At 31.8% G+C, this 16,061-nt stretch overlaps 1 protein-coding gene across 1 annotated transcript; it reads left to right on the top strand.

The window, feature by feature from the left end:
- Window positions 1-3,199: 3,199 nt before the first annotated feature.
- On the top strand, window positions 3,200-4,129 carry LOC127260352 (uncharacterized). Its single transcript, XM_051288070.1, has one exon. The coding sequence runs from the start codon at window positions 3,252-3,254 to the stop codon at window positions 3,852-3,854; it is 603 nt and encodes a 200-aa protein (XP_051144027.1). The 5' UTR covers window positions 3,200-3,251; the 3' UTR covers window positions 3,855-4,129.
- Window positions 4,130-16,061: the final 11,932 nt, after the last annotated feature.

The following is a 16,061-nucleotide window of genomic DNA, read 5'->3' as shown; positions in this document are numbered from 1 at the left end:
GATGCTGGTTATCTGTCTGATCCACACAAAGCAAAATCTCAAACTGGCTATTTATTTACTTGTGGTCGAATCGCAATCTCTTGGAGATTTGCTAAACAGACAATAACAGCTACCTCTTCAAACCATGCTGAGGTTTTAGCAATTCACGAAGCCAGTCGTGAATGTGTTTAGTTGAGGTCTATGACGTACCATATTCAGAAAAATTGTGGCTTGATTTCTGATGATGTATTACCTCCTACAATATTATTTGAAGATAATGCAGCTTGTATAGCTCAATTAAAATGAGGGTATATAAAAGGCGATCGGACAAAGCACATATCTCCAAAATTCTTTTTCACTCATGATCTCAAGAAAAGTGGTGAAATTAATGTGTAACAAATTCAATCGTCTAAAAATTTTGCAGATTTATTTACGAAGGCGCTACCGACTGCAACATTCAACAAACTGGTGCAAGGAATTGGAATGCGTCGGATGAAAGACATCAAATAAAGTCTAAAACAGGGGGAACGCATTAATACAAGAATGATGTACTCTTTTTCCTTCACTATAATTTTTTCCTACAGAGTTTTTTCATAGTAAGGTTTTAACGAGGCACATTCTTTGAATAAAAAAATATTCAAGAGGGAGTGTTATATACATATGTACACGTAGCTACACACACATTGATTCGTAGATATAGTGTAGGCCCAGACGTAGATGTTTTTGATTTGTATGAAAAGTCTATATACACCTATGGAATCGTAGAAATGAAACACATCAAAAATTCACAAATCATTTTCCCATTTCTCTTTGCATTCATTGCTTTCCTCTCCTTCTGCATTTATTACTTATACATACATAATATATATTATATAATATAATAAAATACATACATATATATATATATTTGTATGCATATATACACACACACGCCCGTACACACTTACACACGCTTACCTTTAATATATATTATCATTTATATAACACTCTTCAATTTATCCCTACTTCATATTGCAGTCATGTTATTGGGTTTGTTTTGCTTAAAATTATTTTTGGATACGATTTTTAATATTTATATTTTATTTTTTAAAAGAATTGAACATTCTATCTAAATTATTATTTTTTATATTATCAATATAATTTTCTATATTTCACCTAAAAAATATTCAAATTAAAACAGAAACAAAACTTAAGTTATTATTATTATTATTATCATTATGACATATCATGAAAGGGGTTTGTGTAAAATACAAATGATCTTTATTTCTCTCTAAATTTCAATATATTGAGAAGTGAGTGTGTGTTTGGATGTAGGTTTTGAAGTTATATTAAATAATTAGTTGATGTGTTATGATATTTTAAATGTAAAATAAGTTTTGATGTAATATATCAAATAAAAAATAGTATATTTAATTTTTATAGAAAAAATTTGTAAAGAATAGTGAAAATTTTGGAGATTTATATATAAGTTAATGATCATGGCCTTTGAATTCCGTGTATATACTTAAATTCATGCAATGTTAAAAGAATTCATAGTAATCATTTGTATGTTTTTGTATTGGTTTTCAGTTCGAAAGCTGTTTGAATGCAATATCTTTTTTACAGAAAATAATATATTTTTATAAGGGTTTTTTTTTTTTGTAATTTCAAAATGAATTCAATATTATTCACTATTCTCAATTTTTAATAAAAATTTACTTCTTTCGTCCCGAACAATAGTCTCATTGTGGTTCAATATTGAATTTAAAGAATAATTATATTATATTTAAATTAGGTATAAAGCATATAATAAAAGAATAAAATATCGCTGTGAGTATATTTGTATAAAAAGTAATAATATTTGTATAATAATGATGAAAGAGTATAGATAGTTTTAAGATGGTATGATTATTTTTTAAAACGAGACTATTGTTTTAGAATTGACAAAAAAAAAATAAAAAATAAGACTATGATATTGTTTAGGGAGATATGGAGTACTACTATTTTCTCTTACAAAATATTATATCAAAATACTATACAAATAAAAACTCAAATTAACAATTTATTTCAAATAAATTTCAAATCATACCCAAACTTGCTGTGATTAGAAAGTAAGAAATTATAATTAAACTTTTAAAAAAAAAAAAAAACATCTTTTATATATATATATATATTCTTTTAAAAAAATATATAGGCTTCTTCAAAAGCATGAGTTTATTGGTGAATATCACAAGTGAAATACCCATATATATGCTCAAGTTGTACCTTTTAAAAATAATAATACTTCCTCCCTCCCACATAATTTGTCCTTATTTTCTATTTTCGTTCGTTCCATATAATTTATCTTTTTATATTTTGGAAAATTGATTATACACTGTAATCATATTTTAAAAATTTCAAATTTATAATTTTTTTTTTAATTTTAATTAAACTATTTAATTATTTTAATTTTAATCTATAATTATTTTACTAATCACTTCTTAATTACTTACTGATTATACTTTACCTAAATTTTCGTATTTACAGTAACACGCTCATCTTATCTAGGACGGAGAGACTAAATATTATTATTAGTCAAATATATATATATATATATGTATATATGTACATATACTTGTAGATTTGAGAATATGCTCCCATTTGATAATAATATAGTAGTACTCTATTGGAAGATATGAGCTTATTGGTGAATGCCACAATGATAAGATTGTGAAGATTCTGTTACTCAAGCAAAGGGACAGTTTACAAGATTTTAGAACCCTTCATGAATTCCAAGAGTTCATATATAATACAAAACTACATTCTCACCAAAAAGTATATATGCATACAAGATTGAGCTCATGCTCATCATATATATATATATATATATAATTTTAAATTTGAATTCCATGTTAGAGATCATCTCCACATAAATTGATCACACATTATTACATATATTATATTGTAATTATTTGTGGCTAACTTTATTCAAGTGTGCTCCCTATTCTCTTCCAATAGAGTATAGGCAACACCTCCACAAAATAGAGCCACCACTTGATTAATAATTTATCCAAAAAGTTTTAAATAATATTAAATAATGAACTCCAAAAGCTTAATCCAAATAATTTTATGCATTCATTTAATCTTTTGATTTATTTATTTTTTATTTTAAAAAAAATGTGCCATTTTGCAGTTACAAAGCTTCTATTAATATATTCAATGCTTCAAATCTAGTGCAAGTACTATAAATAAACACCACACCATAGTTCATTTCTTCGTCAAGAACCTCTTAAGTACACTTTCTTATACATTCCATGGATCACCAATCTTCTTATACTTCTTCCTCGATCACCATTGAACTCAAACTAATCAAAGCAAGAAACATAGAACCTAAGAGCCCATCTCAAGAACTATTCGTGCGATGCTACCTCCCGAACGGAAGCAATAATGGAAGATCAAGAATCGATAGCCAAGTGATCCCATCACAATCCAAGTTCCCAACTTGGGACCAAACCTTTTCTCTCTGTTGCTCGGGCACACGAGAGAGCATCAAGAGCCTCGAGCGAGAGGTTGTTGTTTTCGAGCTACGGTGTAGAACACGCGTACCAACATGCATTGGGTGCATGATCAAGAAAGGGTCAAAATTGGTGGGCCGAGCCGAGAGGCCATGGAAAGACATAGTCGAGGCGGGGGAAATCGGGAGAGAGGAGTGGGTTGTAATGATCCCCAAGAATGGATGGATTGATTGTGGAGATGTGAAGCCACCAGCAGTGAAGATGGCCATTAAAGTGAAAGAATTGATTCAAGAAAATAAGAAAGGGATCCATGAAATAAGGTTAGATGGATCTTGTGGCTGCAAGTCTTGTATGGCTTATGAGTTTGTTGTAATTGAAGCTGCTTTGGAAGCATTATTCTAGGATGATTTTTTTGACCCCTTTTTTTCAGAAAATTGGTGAAGTAAATTAGGGTTTTGTAGGATTTTTTTTTTTTTTTTTTTTTTTAAATTTTCACATTTGTGGGCAGTTAGAAATGTGGGAATATATAGATAGTCTTGTTTTTTGGGTCCCTTTGTGATTAATCAGAAGTAATTAAGGTGTTTATTGATATAATGACTACAAAAAATATCAATTTTGTAACAAAATTTTTTCGTTTTTAAATCCACTTTTTCCGCAACAAATTATATTAGAGACGAAATTAGGGATGAAATTACGTTAACTACGTGAACTTTAAGAACGGAATTCCGTTACAAATATACTAGTATATTTTTTTTTTTGGTAGTGAATGATTTAACCTTTTATGAATTTTAGCTGTCATTTTTCTTTGTTCTCCAACTCAAAGTATAAGAATTACTAATCTAACAATTTAGACCAAACTATTTTAAAAAAAACTTGAAAATTTGTGACTAAAGGTTGAACTTTTATTTAGCTTGATATATATATATATATAAATATTCTTAGGAATAACAAACACAAAAGTGGCAATGTTTGAAGCTAATATAATAATAATAATAAAATAAATCTTACACTTGAGTACGCATATATTATTATTTAAAAGAAACAGATTTTCATCGATACAACATATTTACTGGCAAATATTTAAATTTTTGTAATATATTTAATCAACAATTTCAGGAGAATTATCACTAATCCTTCAAACAACAGTAAGTGATAGAGGGCTAGAGTTGGCAAAAATGAGTATGCCCGACCAGATTTTTAAATTAAATATAATTTTATAAATATATTAACAAATGAATTTATGTTAAAAATAAAGGTTAGTCTAATTATTTAATTGAATAAAAATTATTTTTGTTTTCATTCACTATCATTGTTGGATTTTTTGTCCTTATGGTTCACCCCAAAATAGATACACAAATACACACTCGTTTTGCAGCCCGAGCACATTCGGGCCTGGCCCACGTCCCGACTTAGCATCCTGTCCCGACTTCACCGACCGCTCGAGTACATCCCGACTTAGTCCGACTTCGACCGTCCGCCCGACTTCGTCTGAATTCGACCGACCGTCCCGACTTCGTCCTGGCTTGGACCGTCCCGACTTCGTCCTGGCTTGGACCGTCCCGACTTCGTCCTGGCTTGGACCGTCCCGACTTGGACCGTCCCGACTTCGTCCTGGCTTGGACCGTCCCGACTTCGACCGTCCGCCCGACTTGGACCATCCGCATACATACCGACTGTCTGACCTTATTCCTCCCGACCTTGACCCACGTCCTGATCCGACCCGACTAGGATCCGCGTCTTTTTTTTTGCCACGCCCCTGGCCGTCCGATCTAGGGTTTTGATCCTATCCGTCCATCCGGTCTTACCTGTATATATATACCTGGGGTGAGAGAGGCGCCGTTATTCGATACATTACTCACTCTCTCTCTAAAAGCTCACCCTCTCTAGCCTTTCTCTCTCTCGACTTTTCTTTCGCTCTCCTGTCCGACGGTGGTTCACGGCGGTTGTTGTGTAGTGCCTTTCCTCCTGTTTTGTGGAGTTCCTTTGGCACTGGTTTCCCCCTGTTTGTGTTGTTCGTAGCCGAAAGGGGCTCGTTCAACTGTAGGCTTGTGGTTTCTGTTTCCTGTATGCCTTTTACTTTTCTGTGGGGTTTTTTGTGATTGTGAGTCGTGGTGTTGTGGCCGGTGTGCTTGTGTTAGTCGCGATTCGAGTGTGTATATGTATATGTTGTGTTTCGAGTGGTTAGGGGCTGAGCCTGGCCAAATCGAGTTAAAGTTTTGTTCGATTTTCTTAATAAAAGTTTAGATCCGTTCCGCATTTTTTAAATAACAAGTGGTATCAGAGCATTGTGTGCCTTTTTCTTTTTTTTTTTAGAAAATCGTTTGTCCTTCTCGGTTCTAGTTAGTTTTGGTGTAAATAGTGTAGATCTGAAAGGATCTGGTTGAATCGGACTTATTTTTCCAGTGTTCGGTTCTTTTTCCTTTTAGATCTGTTTTGAAACCGGCCAAGATAACAGTCGATCTGTGCTTTTTTAGCCTCGGTCGAGTGAGATCTGTGAATAGAGAGTCTTAATCGCTTCAGATCTGTATAGTCTATGTTAGTTGGGCTAAGTTTCAGTTAGTTTGTTACTAAACCGTTGTATTTTTTAAAAAACGGTTTTGTTTTTTCAAACTTTCTTTGTTAAACAAAGTATAAGTCAGGTTAGTTGCCTCTGTGTGGTTTTAGATCTGTTAAAATTCGTTTGGATCTCTTTACTGTGGAGTCTAACTCAAAAGTTTTTTTTTTTTGAAAATATTAAAAGTTTTTTGAAAGAAAAAAGTTCTTTAATATTCAAACTTTTCTCGTTTGAAAATTAGTAATAAAATCAGTAAACCAGTCTGTTTTTTTTTTTTTTTGCATTGTAGTGTCGGATCTGTGGAGAACACTGTTTCGGTGTTAGTTTTTCAGTGATTCTAACTTTTAGTTAGAAGAGAAACAAATTTTTAGTATTTTTGTTTCTTAAGATTAACCATTGCTAACCCTTATTCTCCAAAAAGGATAATAGGCCGTTTTGTGTTGTTCTCTGTTCCTATTTTTTGTAGGAATATTAATTTTTTTGTTGCTGTGCTTCAAGGGTAATCTCTAAAACCCATCTTTTACAATTACTGCTTTGTGTATGGTTTACTGCTTTGTGTATGGTTTATTTCTTTGGTGAATGGTTAATTGCTGCATTTAATTTCTCGCCGAAATCATCTGTAAAGGCTATTGTGAAACCAGGTTACTAAACTCTGATCCTCACATCAGTGAGTGATTCTCGAGTACCTCGGTTGAATAGTCACGAGTGTATGTTGTAATAGTTAGGTTATATCTTGTGATTAATTTTTTTTTTTTTTTTGCCTGCTGTGATTATCTGTTGTGTGTGATAATCTGTATTTCCTGCTCGTCTGTGTGATCTGTTGCCATTTTTTTTTTTTTTTGTTTCTGTTTTGTGTGAAAATTAGAAAATAATTTTCTGATCACTTAAGTAATATTTGTTTGAAATTAAAAATCTGTTTTTTCAATATAAATAAAATGGCGAGTCACTCTGGTTTTAGTATTCAACCTTTTGATGGAAAAATGGATTTTGCAATTTGGAAACAAAAAATGAGAAGTATTTTAGTAACTCAAAGGTTGATTAAAGCAGTGGAGCCTGATCATTCGATTCAAGTTCCTCTTGAGAGGAGGGTTGAATTGGATGAAATTGCTTCATCTACTATAATCTTACATTTGGCAGATCATGTAATTAGAAAAGTAGGCAAACAAGAATCTGCTTTGGCATTATGGAATAAATTGGATGAACTATACACTCAAACATCATTACCAAGTAGAATGTATTTGTTAGAAAAATTTTTCAGTTTTAAACTTGATTTATCAAAATCAATTGAAGAAAATCTGGATGTTTTTTCTAAACTAATACAAGATATTAAACTTACTGGTGACAAAAACATTGATGATTATAGTGCTATAGTTTTATTGAATGCCATACCTAACACATACTCTGATGTAAAATCAGCTATTAAATATGGGCGAGATTTTATTTCATTAGATGTAGTTATTAATGGTTTAAAATCTAAAGAATTAGATTTACAAACTCACAAGTCAAGTAAGGGTGAAGTTATGTATGCTAGGGGTAGGTCACCTTTTAGATCAAATAAGAAAAATAATTTTGGTAGTAACAAAAACCAAAATAATAATAATAAAAATAGATCTAAAAGTAGAAATAAAAACAGGTCTAAAACTCCTAATAAAGGGGGTAGAAGATGTTTTAATTGTGGTGACCCAAATCATTTTATACGTGAATGCCCTAGAAGAAATAAAAATAACAGTAATAATAGCAGTAACAATAGTCAAAAGCAGCAAACTAGTGAAGTAGCCAATATGACATTGCTTGATAAAATGTGTGATGATGTTTTTGCTGTTAAAACTGACTGTTCAAATGTGAATATTTGTGCAAATGAATGGCTTATAGATTCTGGTTGTACTTATCATATGACTCCTTTAAAATCAATTTTTAGTGAATACAAAACCTTAGAAAACTGCACTGTTTCCATGGCTGACAACAGTATATCCAATGTTCTTGGAATAGGAAGTGTAAATTTAAAATTTAACACTGGTTTTGTATTGAAACTAAATAATGTGAGGCATGTTCCTGGTTTATCAAATAACTTGTTATCTTGTGCTGCTTTGTCCGATTTAGAATTAGAGGGTAAATGGGGGAGTAATTGCATGAAAATTACTAAGGGGTCTTTAGTCGTGTTTAAAGCTGAAAAACGTAATAATCTGTATGTTACTTGCGCTGAACCAATAAATGTGCCTGTAAATTCTGTAAATTCTGTTTTAGAGAATAGTGAATTGTGGCATAAACGACTAGGACACTTAAGTAATAGAGGTCTAGAAATTTTACATAAAACTGGCTGTTTTGGAAATGTAAAATTTGAACCTGTTGCTTTCTGTGATAACTGTGTTTATGGTAAACACCACAAAGTGCAATTTCCCCAACCCCCTAATAATAATAACCGAAATTTTTCAAAACAAATTTTAGACTATTTACATACTGACGTGTGGGGCCCAGCTAGTGAGCCCACACAAGGAGGGTCTAGGTATTTTTTGTCCATTATAGACGATTTTTCAAGAAAAGTATGGGTTTTTCTGTTAAAAAACAAATCTGATGTGTTTGAAACTTTCAAAAATTGGAAAGTTAAAATTGAAAATCAAACTGAAAAGAAAATAAAATGTCTTAGGACTGATAATGGCTTAGAATTCTGTAATTCTTGGTTTGATATATTTTGTCAAGAAAATGGTATTAAAAGGCATAAAACTGTCCCCTACACACCCCAACAAAATGGGGTGGCTGAGAGGATGAACCGGACTCTCTTAGAGAGAGTTCGAAGCCTTTTGGCTTCTTCCGGTTTATCCAAGAAATTTTGGGGTGAAGCTGTTATTACGGCAGCTTACATAATAAATAGATCACCTTCGATTCCATTAAATGGTTTGTGTCCTGAATTTAAGTGGACCGGTAAAAATGTTGATTTTTCGAACATTAGGGTTTTTGGGTGTTCTGCCTTTATACGTACTAATAATGACAAATTAGACCCTAGAGCTGAAAAGTGTGTTTTTCTAGGGTACCCGGAGGGAGTTAAGGGGTATAGACTTTGGTTAAGATCTAGGCCCGGTTTTAAGGCCATTATTAGTAGAGATGTTGTGTTTAATGAAAATGAAATGCCATGCTTAAATGTTGAAAAATCTGTGAGGGATAAATCTGAATCAAATGTTGAAAATGTAGATTCAATTAGTACACCAAACGAGGTGGAGCATAATTCTGTTGATATTAGAAATGATGAAAATAATGATAGTCTCTCTGATATTCATAATGAAATTACTCCTGAAAATAATTCTGAAATGAATTCCAAAGTGCCTGAGATTGATAATTTTGTTGAGAATAATAATAATTCTGATTTTGATAGAAATGATCAAAATGAACTAGAAAATTATCAATTAACTAGAGATAGGGATAGGAGAGTCCCTAGATTACCTAGTAGGTTTGGTGATTTTGATTTAACTTCATTAGCTTTTAGTGTGTTTGAGAATTTAGATGGTAGTGAACCTAAGACCTTTAGGGAGGCCATAAATTCTGAAAATAAAATAGATTGGTTAAAAGCTATGAAAGAAGAAATGGATTCTTTATATAATAATAAAACTTGGAGTCTAGTCCCTAAACCACCTAATTGTTCTCTTGTTGATTGTAAATGGATTTATAAGGTTAAACAAGAAGATAGTGGAATTAGGTTTAAAGCAAGATTAGTAGCCAAAGGTTTTACTCAAAAGGAGGGAATAGATTATAATGAAATTTTTGCCCCTGTTGTCAAATTTACCACTGTTAGAATCATGTTAGCTTTAGTTGCCTTTTATGATTGGGAATTAAAGCAATTAGATGTTAAAACTGCTTTTTTACATGGTGAATTAGATGAGAAGATTTATATGAAACAACCTGAAGGTTTTATTGATAAAAATAAAACTAATCATGTTTGTTTGTTAAACAAGTCATTGTATGGTTTAAAACAGTCACCTAGACAATGGAATATCAAATTTGATAATTGTATGAAAAATCTTGAGTTTACTAAAAGCAAATTTGATTATTGTTTATATTTTAAAACTGTTAAAAACCAACCTATTTTTCTTCTCATTTATGTGGATGATATGTTGATTATAAGTCCATGTATAAAGTTGATTGATAATGTGATTAAGTGTTTGTGTGATAATTTTGACATGAAATTGTTGGGGGATGCCAAGGTGATATTAGGCATGACAATTATTAGAGATAGAAAAAATTTCAAACTGTTTTTAAATCAATCCTCCTATATTTCGAAAATTATTAAAAAATTTTCCATGTGTGATGCAAAATCAGTATCTGTTCCAATGGCTTCTAATTTTGTGTTAAGTAGGGACCAATGTCCAAAATCTGAATCTGATTGTGAATATATGAAGCATGTGCCATACTCTAATGCAATAGGTTCCATAATGTACTTAATGGTTAGCACTAGGCCTGATTTAGCCTATGTAATTAGTTGTTTAAGTAGGTATATGTCGAATCCTGGTTTAGAACATTGGCATGCTTTAAAGGGGGTGTTTAGATACTTATCTGGTACAATCAATGTTGGTTTAGTGTTTGGTAAATATACTAAAAATATACAGTTAGAGGGTTTTGTAGATTCAAATTATGCTAATGATAGAGACACTAGGAAAAGTACTACTTCATATATTTTTACCTTGTGTGGAACTAGTGTTAGCTGGAAATCACAATTGCAACATATTGTTGCTTTATCTACAACTGAATCTGAGTATGTAGCAATAACTGAAGCTTTAAAGGAAGCTTTGTGGTTAAAGGGTTTAACTACTGAAATTGGTTATTTGCAACATACTGTTACTGTTTTTTCGGATAGCCAGTCCGGAATTCAATTGTGTAAAAATCCTGTGTTTCATGATAGAACTAAACACATTGATGTACGTTTTCATTTCATTCGTGATATAGTATCTAAAGATATAGTTAAATTAGAGAAGATCCCATCTGAATATAACCCAGCTGATATGGGTACTAAGGTTTTGCCTGCAAGTAAATTCGTATCTTGTATGAGATATATACATTGTGATACTTTTGATTAGCCTTATACTACTTAGTGTAGTTGGTAGGCTAATTTAATGTTCTTTCACTAACATTATGTATCTTTGTTGCAGGTATAAGGTAATATATAATGAAATAAAATAAAATGGGCGATGATGTTCCCCGACCATTCGGACCAAAAGTCAGGTGGAGGATTTGTTGGATTTTTTGTCCTTATGGTCCACCCCAAAATAGATACACAAATACACACTCGTTTTGCAGCCCGAGCACATTCGGGCCTGGCCCACGTCCCGACTTAGCATCCTGTCCCGACTTCACCGACCGCTCGAGTACATCCCGACTTAGTCCGACTTCGACCGTCCGCCCGACTTCGTCTGAATTCGACCGACCGTCCCGACTTCGTCCTGGCTTGGACCGTCCCGACTTCGTCCTGGCTTGGACCGTCCCGACTTCGTCCTGGCTTGGACCGTCCCGACTTGGACCGTCCCGACTTCGTCCTGGCTTGGACCGTCCCGACTTCGACCGTCCGCCCGACTTCGTCCCGACTTGGACCATCCGCATACATACCGACTGTCTGACCTTATTCCTCCCGACCTTGACCCACGTCCTGATCCGACCCGACTAGGATCCGCGTCTTTTTTTTTGCCACGCCCCTGGCCGTCCGATCTAGGGTTTTGATCCTATCCGTCCATCCGGTCTTACCTGTATATATATACCTGGGGTGAGAGAGGCGCCGTTATTCGATACATTACTCACTCTCTCTCTAAAAGCTCACCCTCTCTAGCCTTTCTCTCTCTCGACTTTTCTTTCGCTCTCCTGTCCGACGGTGGTTCACGGCGGTTGTTGTGTAGTGCCTTTCCTCCTGTTTTGTGGAGTTCCTTTGGCACTGGTTTCCCCCTGTTTGTGTTGTTCGTAGCCGAAAGGGGCTCGTTCAACTGTAGGCTTGTGGTTTCTGTTTCCTGTATGCCTTTTACTTTTCTGTGGGGTTTTTTGTGATTGTGAGTCGTGGTGTTGTGGCCGGTGTGCTTGTGTTAGTCGCGATTCGAGTGTGTATATGTATATGTTGTGTTTCGAGTGGTTAGGGGCTGAGCCTGGCCAAATCGAGTTAAAGTTTTGTTCGATTTTCTTAATAAAAGTTTAGATCCGTTCCGCATTTTTTAAATAACAATCATAATTATCAATTTTGGTCTCACTCAAATAAAATTTATCAATTTTATTCTCATAATGTTGACTGAAACTAAACACGGCCGTGTTAACTTGAACACGGCCGTGTTAGATGACTCAATAGAGTGACCGATTGTCATGCACTGAACATTGTTCCATCTCAGTGTTCATGCATGTGTTCTTGAACATAGTCATGTTACTATTCTTAACATAGTTATATTCTATGTTCATGACATTGTTATCAACAAGTTCATGACTTTGTTTTCAATATAATTATATTATAACTCATATTTTTTATTATTTTTATTTTTTTGTTAAAATTATTGATATATATTTATAATTCAACAAAACTATTTTTTACTGTTATTTCATAATATAAAAAATAATTAATTTTAATATATTAAAGAATAATTGCAAAAGAAATTATAAAAATAGTAATATATTAATATAATATATATTTTTCAAAATCTATAATAAAATTTTTAAACATCAATAATAATATATATATTAATATATTATTATTTTTATAATTTTTTTCAATTATTCTTTAAAATATTAAAATTAATTATTTTTTATATTACAAAAAATATTGTAAAAAAAAATATTTTTGTTGAATTATAAATATATATCAATTAATTTTAAAAAATAAGTGAAATTAATAATAAATATGACCTACAACATGATTATATTGATACATGGTCGTGAACATAGTCTACAACATGGTTGTGTTGAGAATTAGGTCATAAACTTGAATATGAATATATAGGCAGGAACATAACTGTTTTCAGAATACGGACATGAACACAAGCAGGAATACGGTTGTGTTGTATTCAGAACATGGTCGTGGACAGGGGCATGAACGCGGTCATGTTCAACACGGCCGTGTTGGCTGGTTGGGACGTCGAGTCATCTTCTAAGTCATCCAACATGGTCATGTTCAAGCCAACACGTCACCCAGTCAACCATTATGAAACTAAAAATTACAATTTTTTATTTGAGTGAAATCAAAATTGATTAAAAAAAAAAAACAATGAGATCAAAATTTATAATTATAATATTGAACGAGACAAAAAATAATTTTTGCTCTATTTAATTTGTGTAGTAAGTAAGCACCATAAAAAAAAAAAAAAAAAAAAAGCTTTTTTGTCTTGGAAAAATAATCTCATAATTTAAAGTAGATCCGAAACAATTTTTTTAAAGTCTCGGAATTTGACTCGAATTAATACTCGAAGAGTAAAACCTGTTGCCATTTGAGTGGTCTTGAAAATTTCAAACTATTTTAGATTACTTTGAAATTTTGAGGCCCAATCTGAAGTTACAGTACTCTAAGCGGTAATTATTGATAATTATTTCAGAATTTTTGAAACAATTCTTAACTTTTTTTAAAAAGAGAGTAAATGTATAATTTGAAAACTATTATTGCTACCGCCGGCCGACCTTCGCCCCCGTGCCCCGCCTTCGCCTCCGCTGCCCCCTTTGCCCCCGCTGCCTGTCTCCGCCTCCGCTGCCCCCATGCCCCGCCTCCGCCCGCCGCTGCTCTGTTGCTGCCGCAACCGGTGACCGCTAGCCAAAAAAACTGAGGATAGAAACAAAAAAAAAATGGAAAAAGAGATGAAAAATATTACAATATACTCTATTTTCTAAATAAATGGAAAAAAGGCAACGGCGATGGAGAAAAATAAAAGAAAAAAAAAATACTCACCGGGGATTCTAGTAGGCGACGGCGGCGGCTGAGAAAGACTTTGTCTTCGGGAGAAATGCTACCTGGTGGAGGAAGAAGTAGGAGAAGAAGAAAGATAGGGAAGAAAAGAAAAAAAAAAAAAAAAAAAAAGAAAAAGGAAAACTCACCGTTGGCAACGACGGTGGAGGAAAATAATAAAAAGAAAAACTCATCGGAAATTTCAGTAGGCGGCGGCGGCGGCGGAGCGGTGAAGGAGGAAGAAGAAGAAAAAATATAGGGAAGAGGAGAGGGGACAAAGAAGGTAAAAAGGAAAAATAAGAAAAAAGACGGGAGGAGAAGAGAAATGAGGGCGAAGAAGGTGGAGGTGGTAATCAGGGACGGAATTAGCCCCAAGGCTCCAAGGGCAAAATTATTATGTGTTGTTTTTATTTTTTTATTATTTAATTTCAATTTTATATTTTAAACTGTTAATTTTAGATATTTTATTTGAATCTATATTTTTGCTTATTCACTACCATTAGTTTGACGCAATTTTATCTTTATTTATTTTATTTTATTTTTTTTACACTATACTAAAATTATAAAAAAATAAATGGAAAGAAGAAAAAATAGAAAAATAAAATATATGGTAAAATTGTAATAACATTTAGAATAAAAAATTATAATTTTTATATAAAATATTTATAATAAAATTTATTATACTCCTGTATTATAAATTAAAATAATGTATTTAAGGATAAAATAGAGTTCAAACTTTGAATCAAGAAGGAGAGGGCAAAATTACATAATTAGAGTAAACAAAAATTTATTTTTACTTAAAAAAAAACTTTGAATTATTTAAATTACTTCTTAAATTTCTGAAATCATTTAATTTAATAAAATATATTATGGTCCGAAATTTCTGAGATTATTTAATATTATAAAATATATATTGAATAACAAAAAACTATATAATATTTTGAGATCATATAATATAATAAAATATATTTTTTATATGATCTTGAAAATTTTAAGATCATTTAATATATATTTAATTTTGCTTTGAAAATGTTAAGACCATTTAATATAATAAAGTATATATTAAATATGACTCGAAAATTTCAAGATTATCTAGTATAATAAAATATATATTTAATTTAACTTGGAAAGTTCCAAAGTCTTTTAAGATAATAAAATATATATTTAATTTGGTTTTAAAATTATAATAAAATATATTTTTAATATGGCCTCGGAAATTCCGAAGCCATTTAATATAATAAACTATAAATTTAATTTGGCCTAAAAAATTCTGAGTTCAATTAATATAATAAAATATATTTTTTATATGACGTCGAAAATTTCGAGACCATTTAATATAATAAAATATATATTTAATTTGGCTTCGAAAATTTCAAGACCCATTTAACTATCCGAGACCAAATAATTTTAATTGATTTAATATATATTTTTTATGTAGTTTTTCTCGAAATTGATTTCAAAGCAAATTTTTTATGCCGAATTTGATTTTTCTAGTAGTGATGAGGTTATGGATTCAATTTTCACATTTAATATATAAATTTTGTCAAATTATTTTAGAATCAAGAAAATAAAATAAAAAATAATAATAATAAAAATGGGCCAAACGGGCACTGAACCGTGCTCGGGCCTAGGTTTTTAGGTCCGGTTTGAAATCGGGTCGTGTCTATCCGGCCCAAAATATTGTTAAATGTGTGGCGCATTTAGGGATGGTATATCGTACCGTATCGAAAATATCGATCGATACCGATACGTACCGAATTTTTCGGTATGACTAAAATACATATCGGTACCGTACCGAAAGTTTCAATATACCGAATTTTGGTATACCAAAATTTTCGATACGGTACCGGTATATACCGTTTATACCGAAAATTTCAATTTTGATACGATATCAGTATATACTGCTTATACCGGAAATTTCAATTTCGATACAATACCCGTATATACCGCTTATACCTAAACTCTTGATTTCAGTAGACACCTGTGTATACCATTTATATCGAAAATATAATTTTAAATTTCAAAATAATTAAAAAAATTAATAAATATCACTATTCTTCACCACAAAAATATTATAAAAAAATCAATAAATTTTCAATAGTTTACATATTTTTTTGTTATGATTTTAAAAAAATATTAATAATTATTATTTATATTAATAATTAAATTA

This window comes from Andrographis paniculata, unplaced genomic scaffold (genome assembly GCF_009805555.1).
Source record: "Andrographis paniculata isolate CXL003 unplaced genomic scaffold, ASM980555v1 Contig61END, whole genome shotgun sequence".
Classification (NCBI taxonomy): domain Eukaryota; kingdom Viridiplantae; phylum Streptophyta; class Magnoliopsida; order Lamiales; family Acanthaceae; genus Andrographis; species Andrographis paniculata.
Note: the sequence above shows the minus strand (reverse complement) of the source record. Positions and strands in the feature narration are given on the sequence as shown.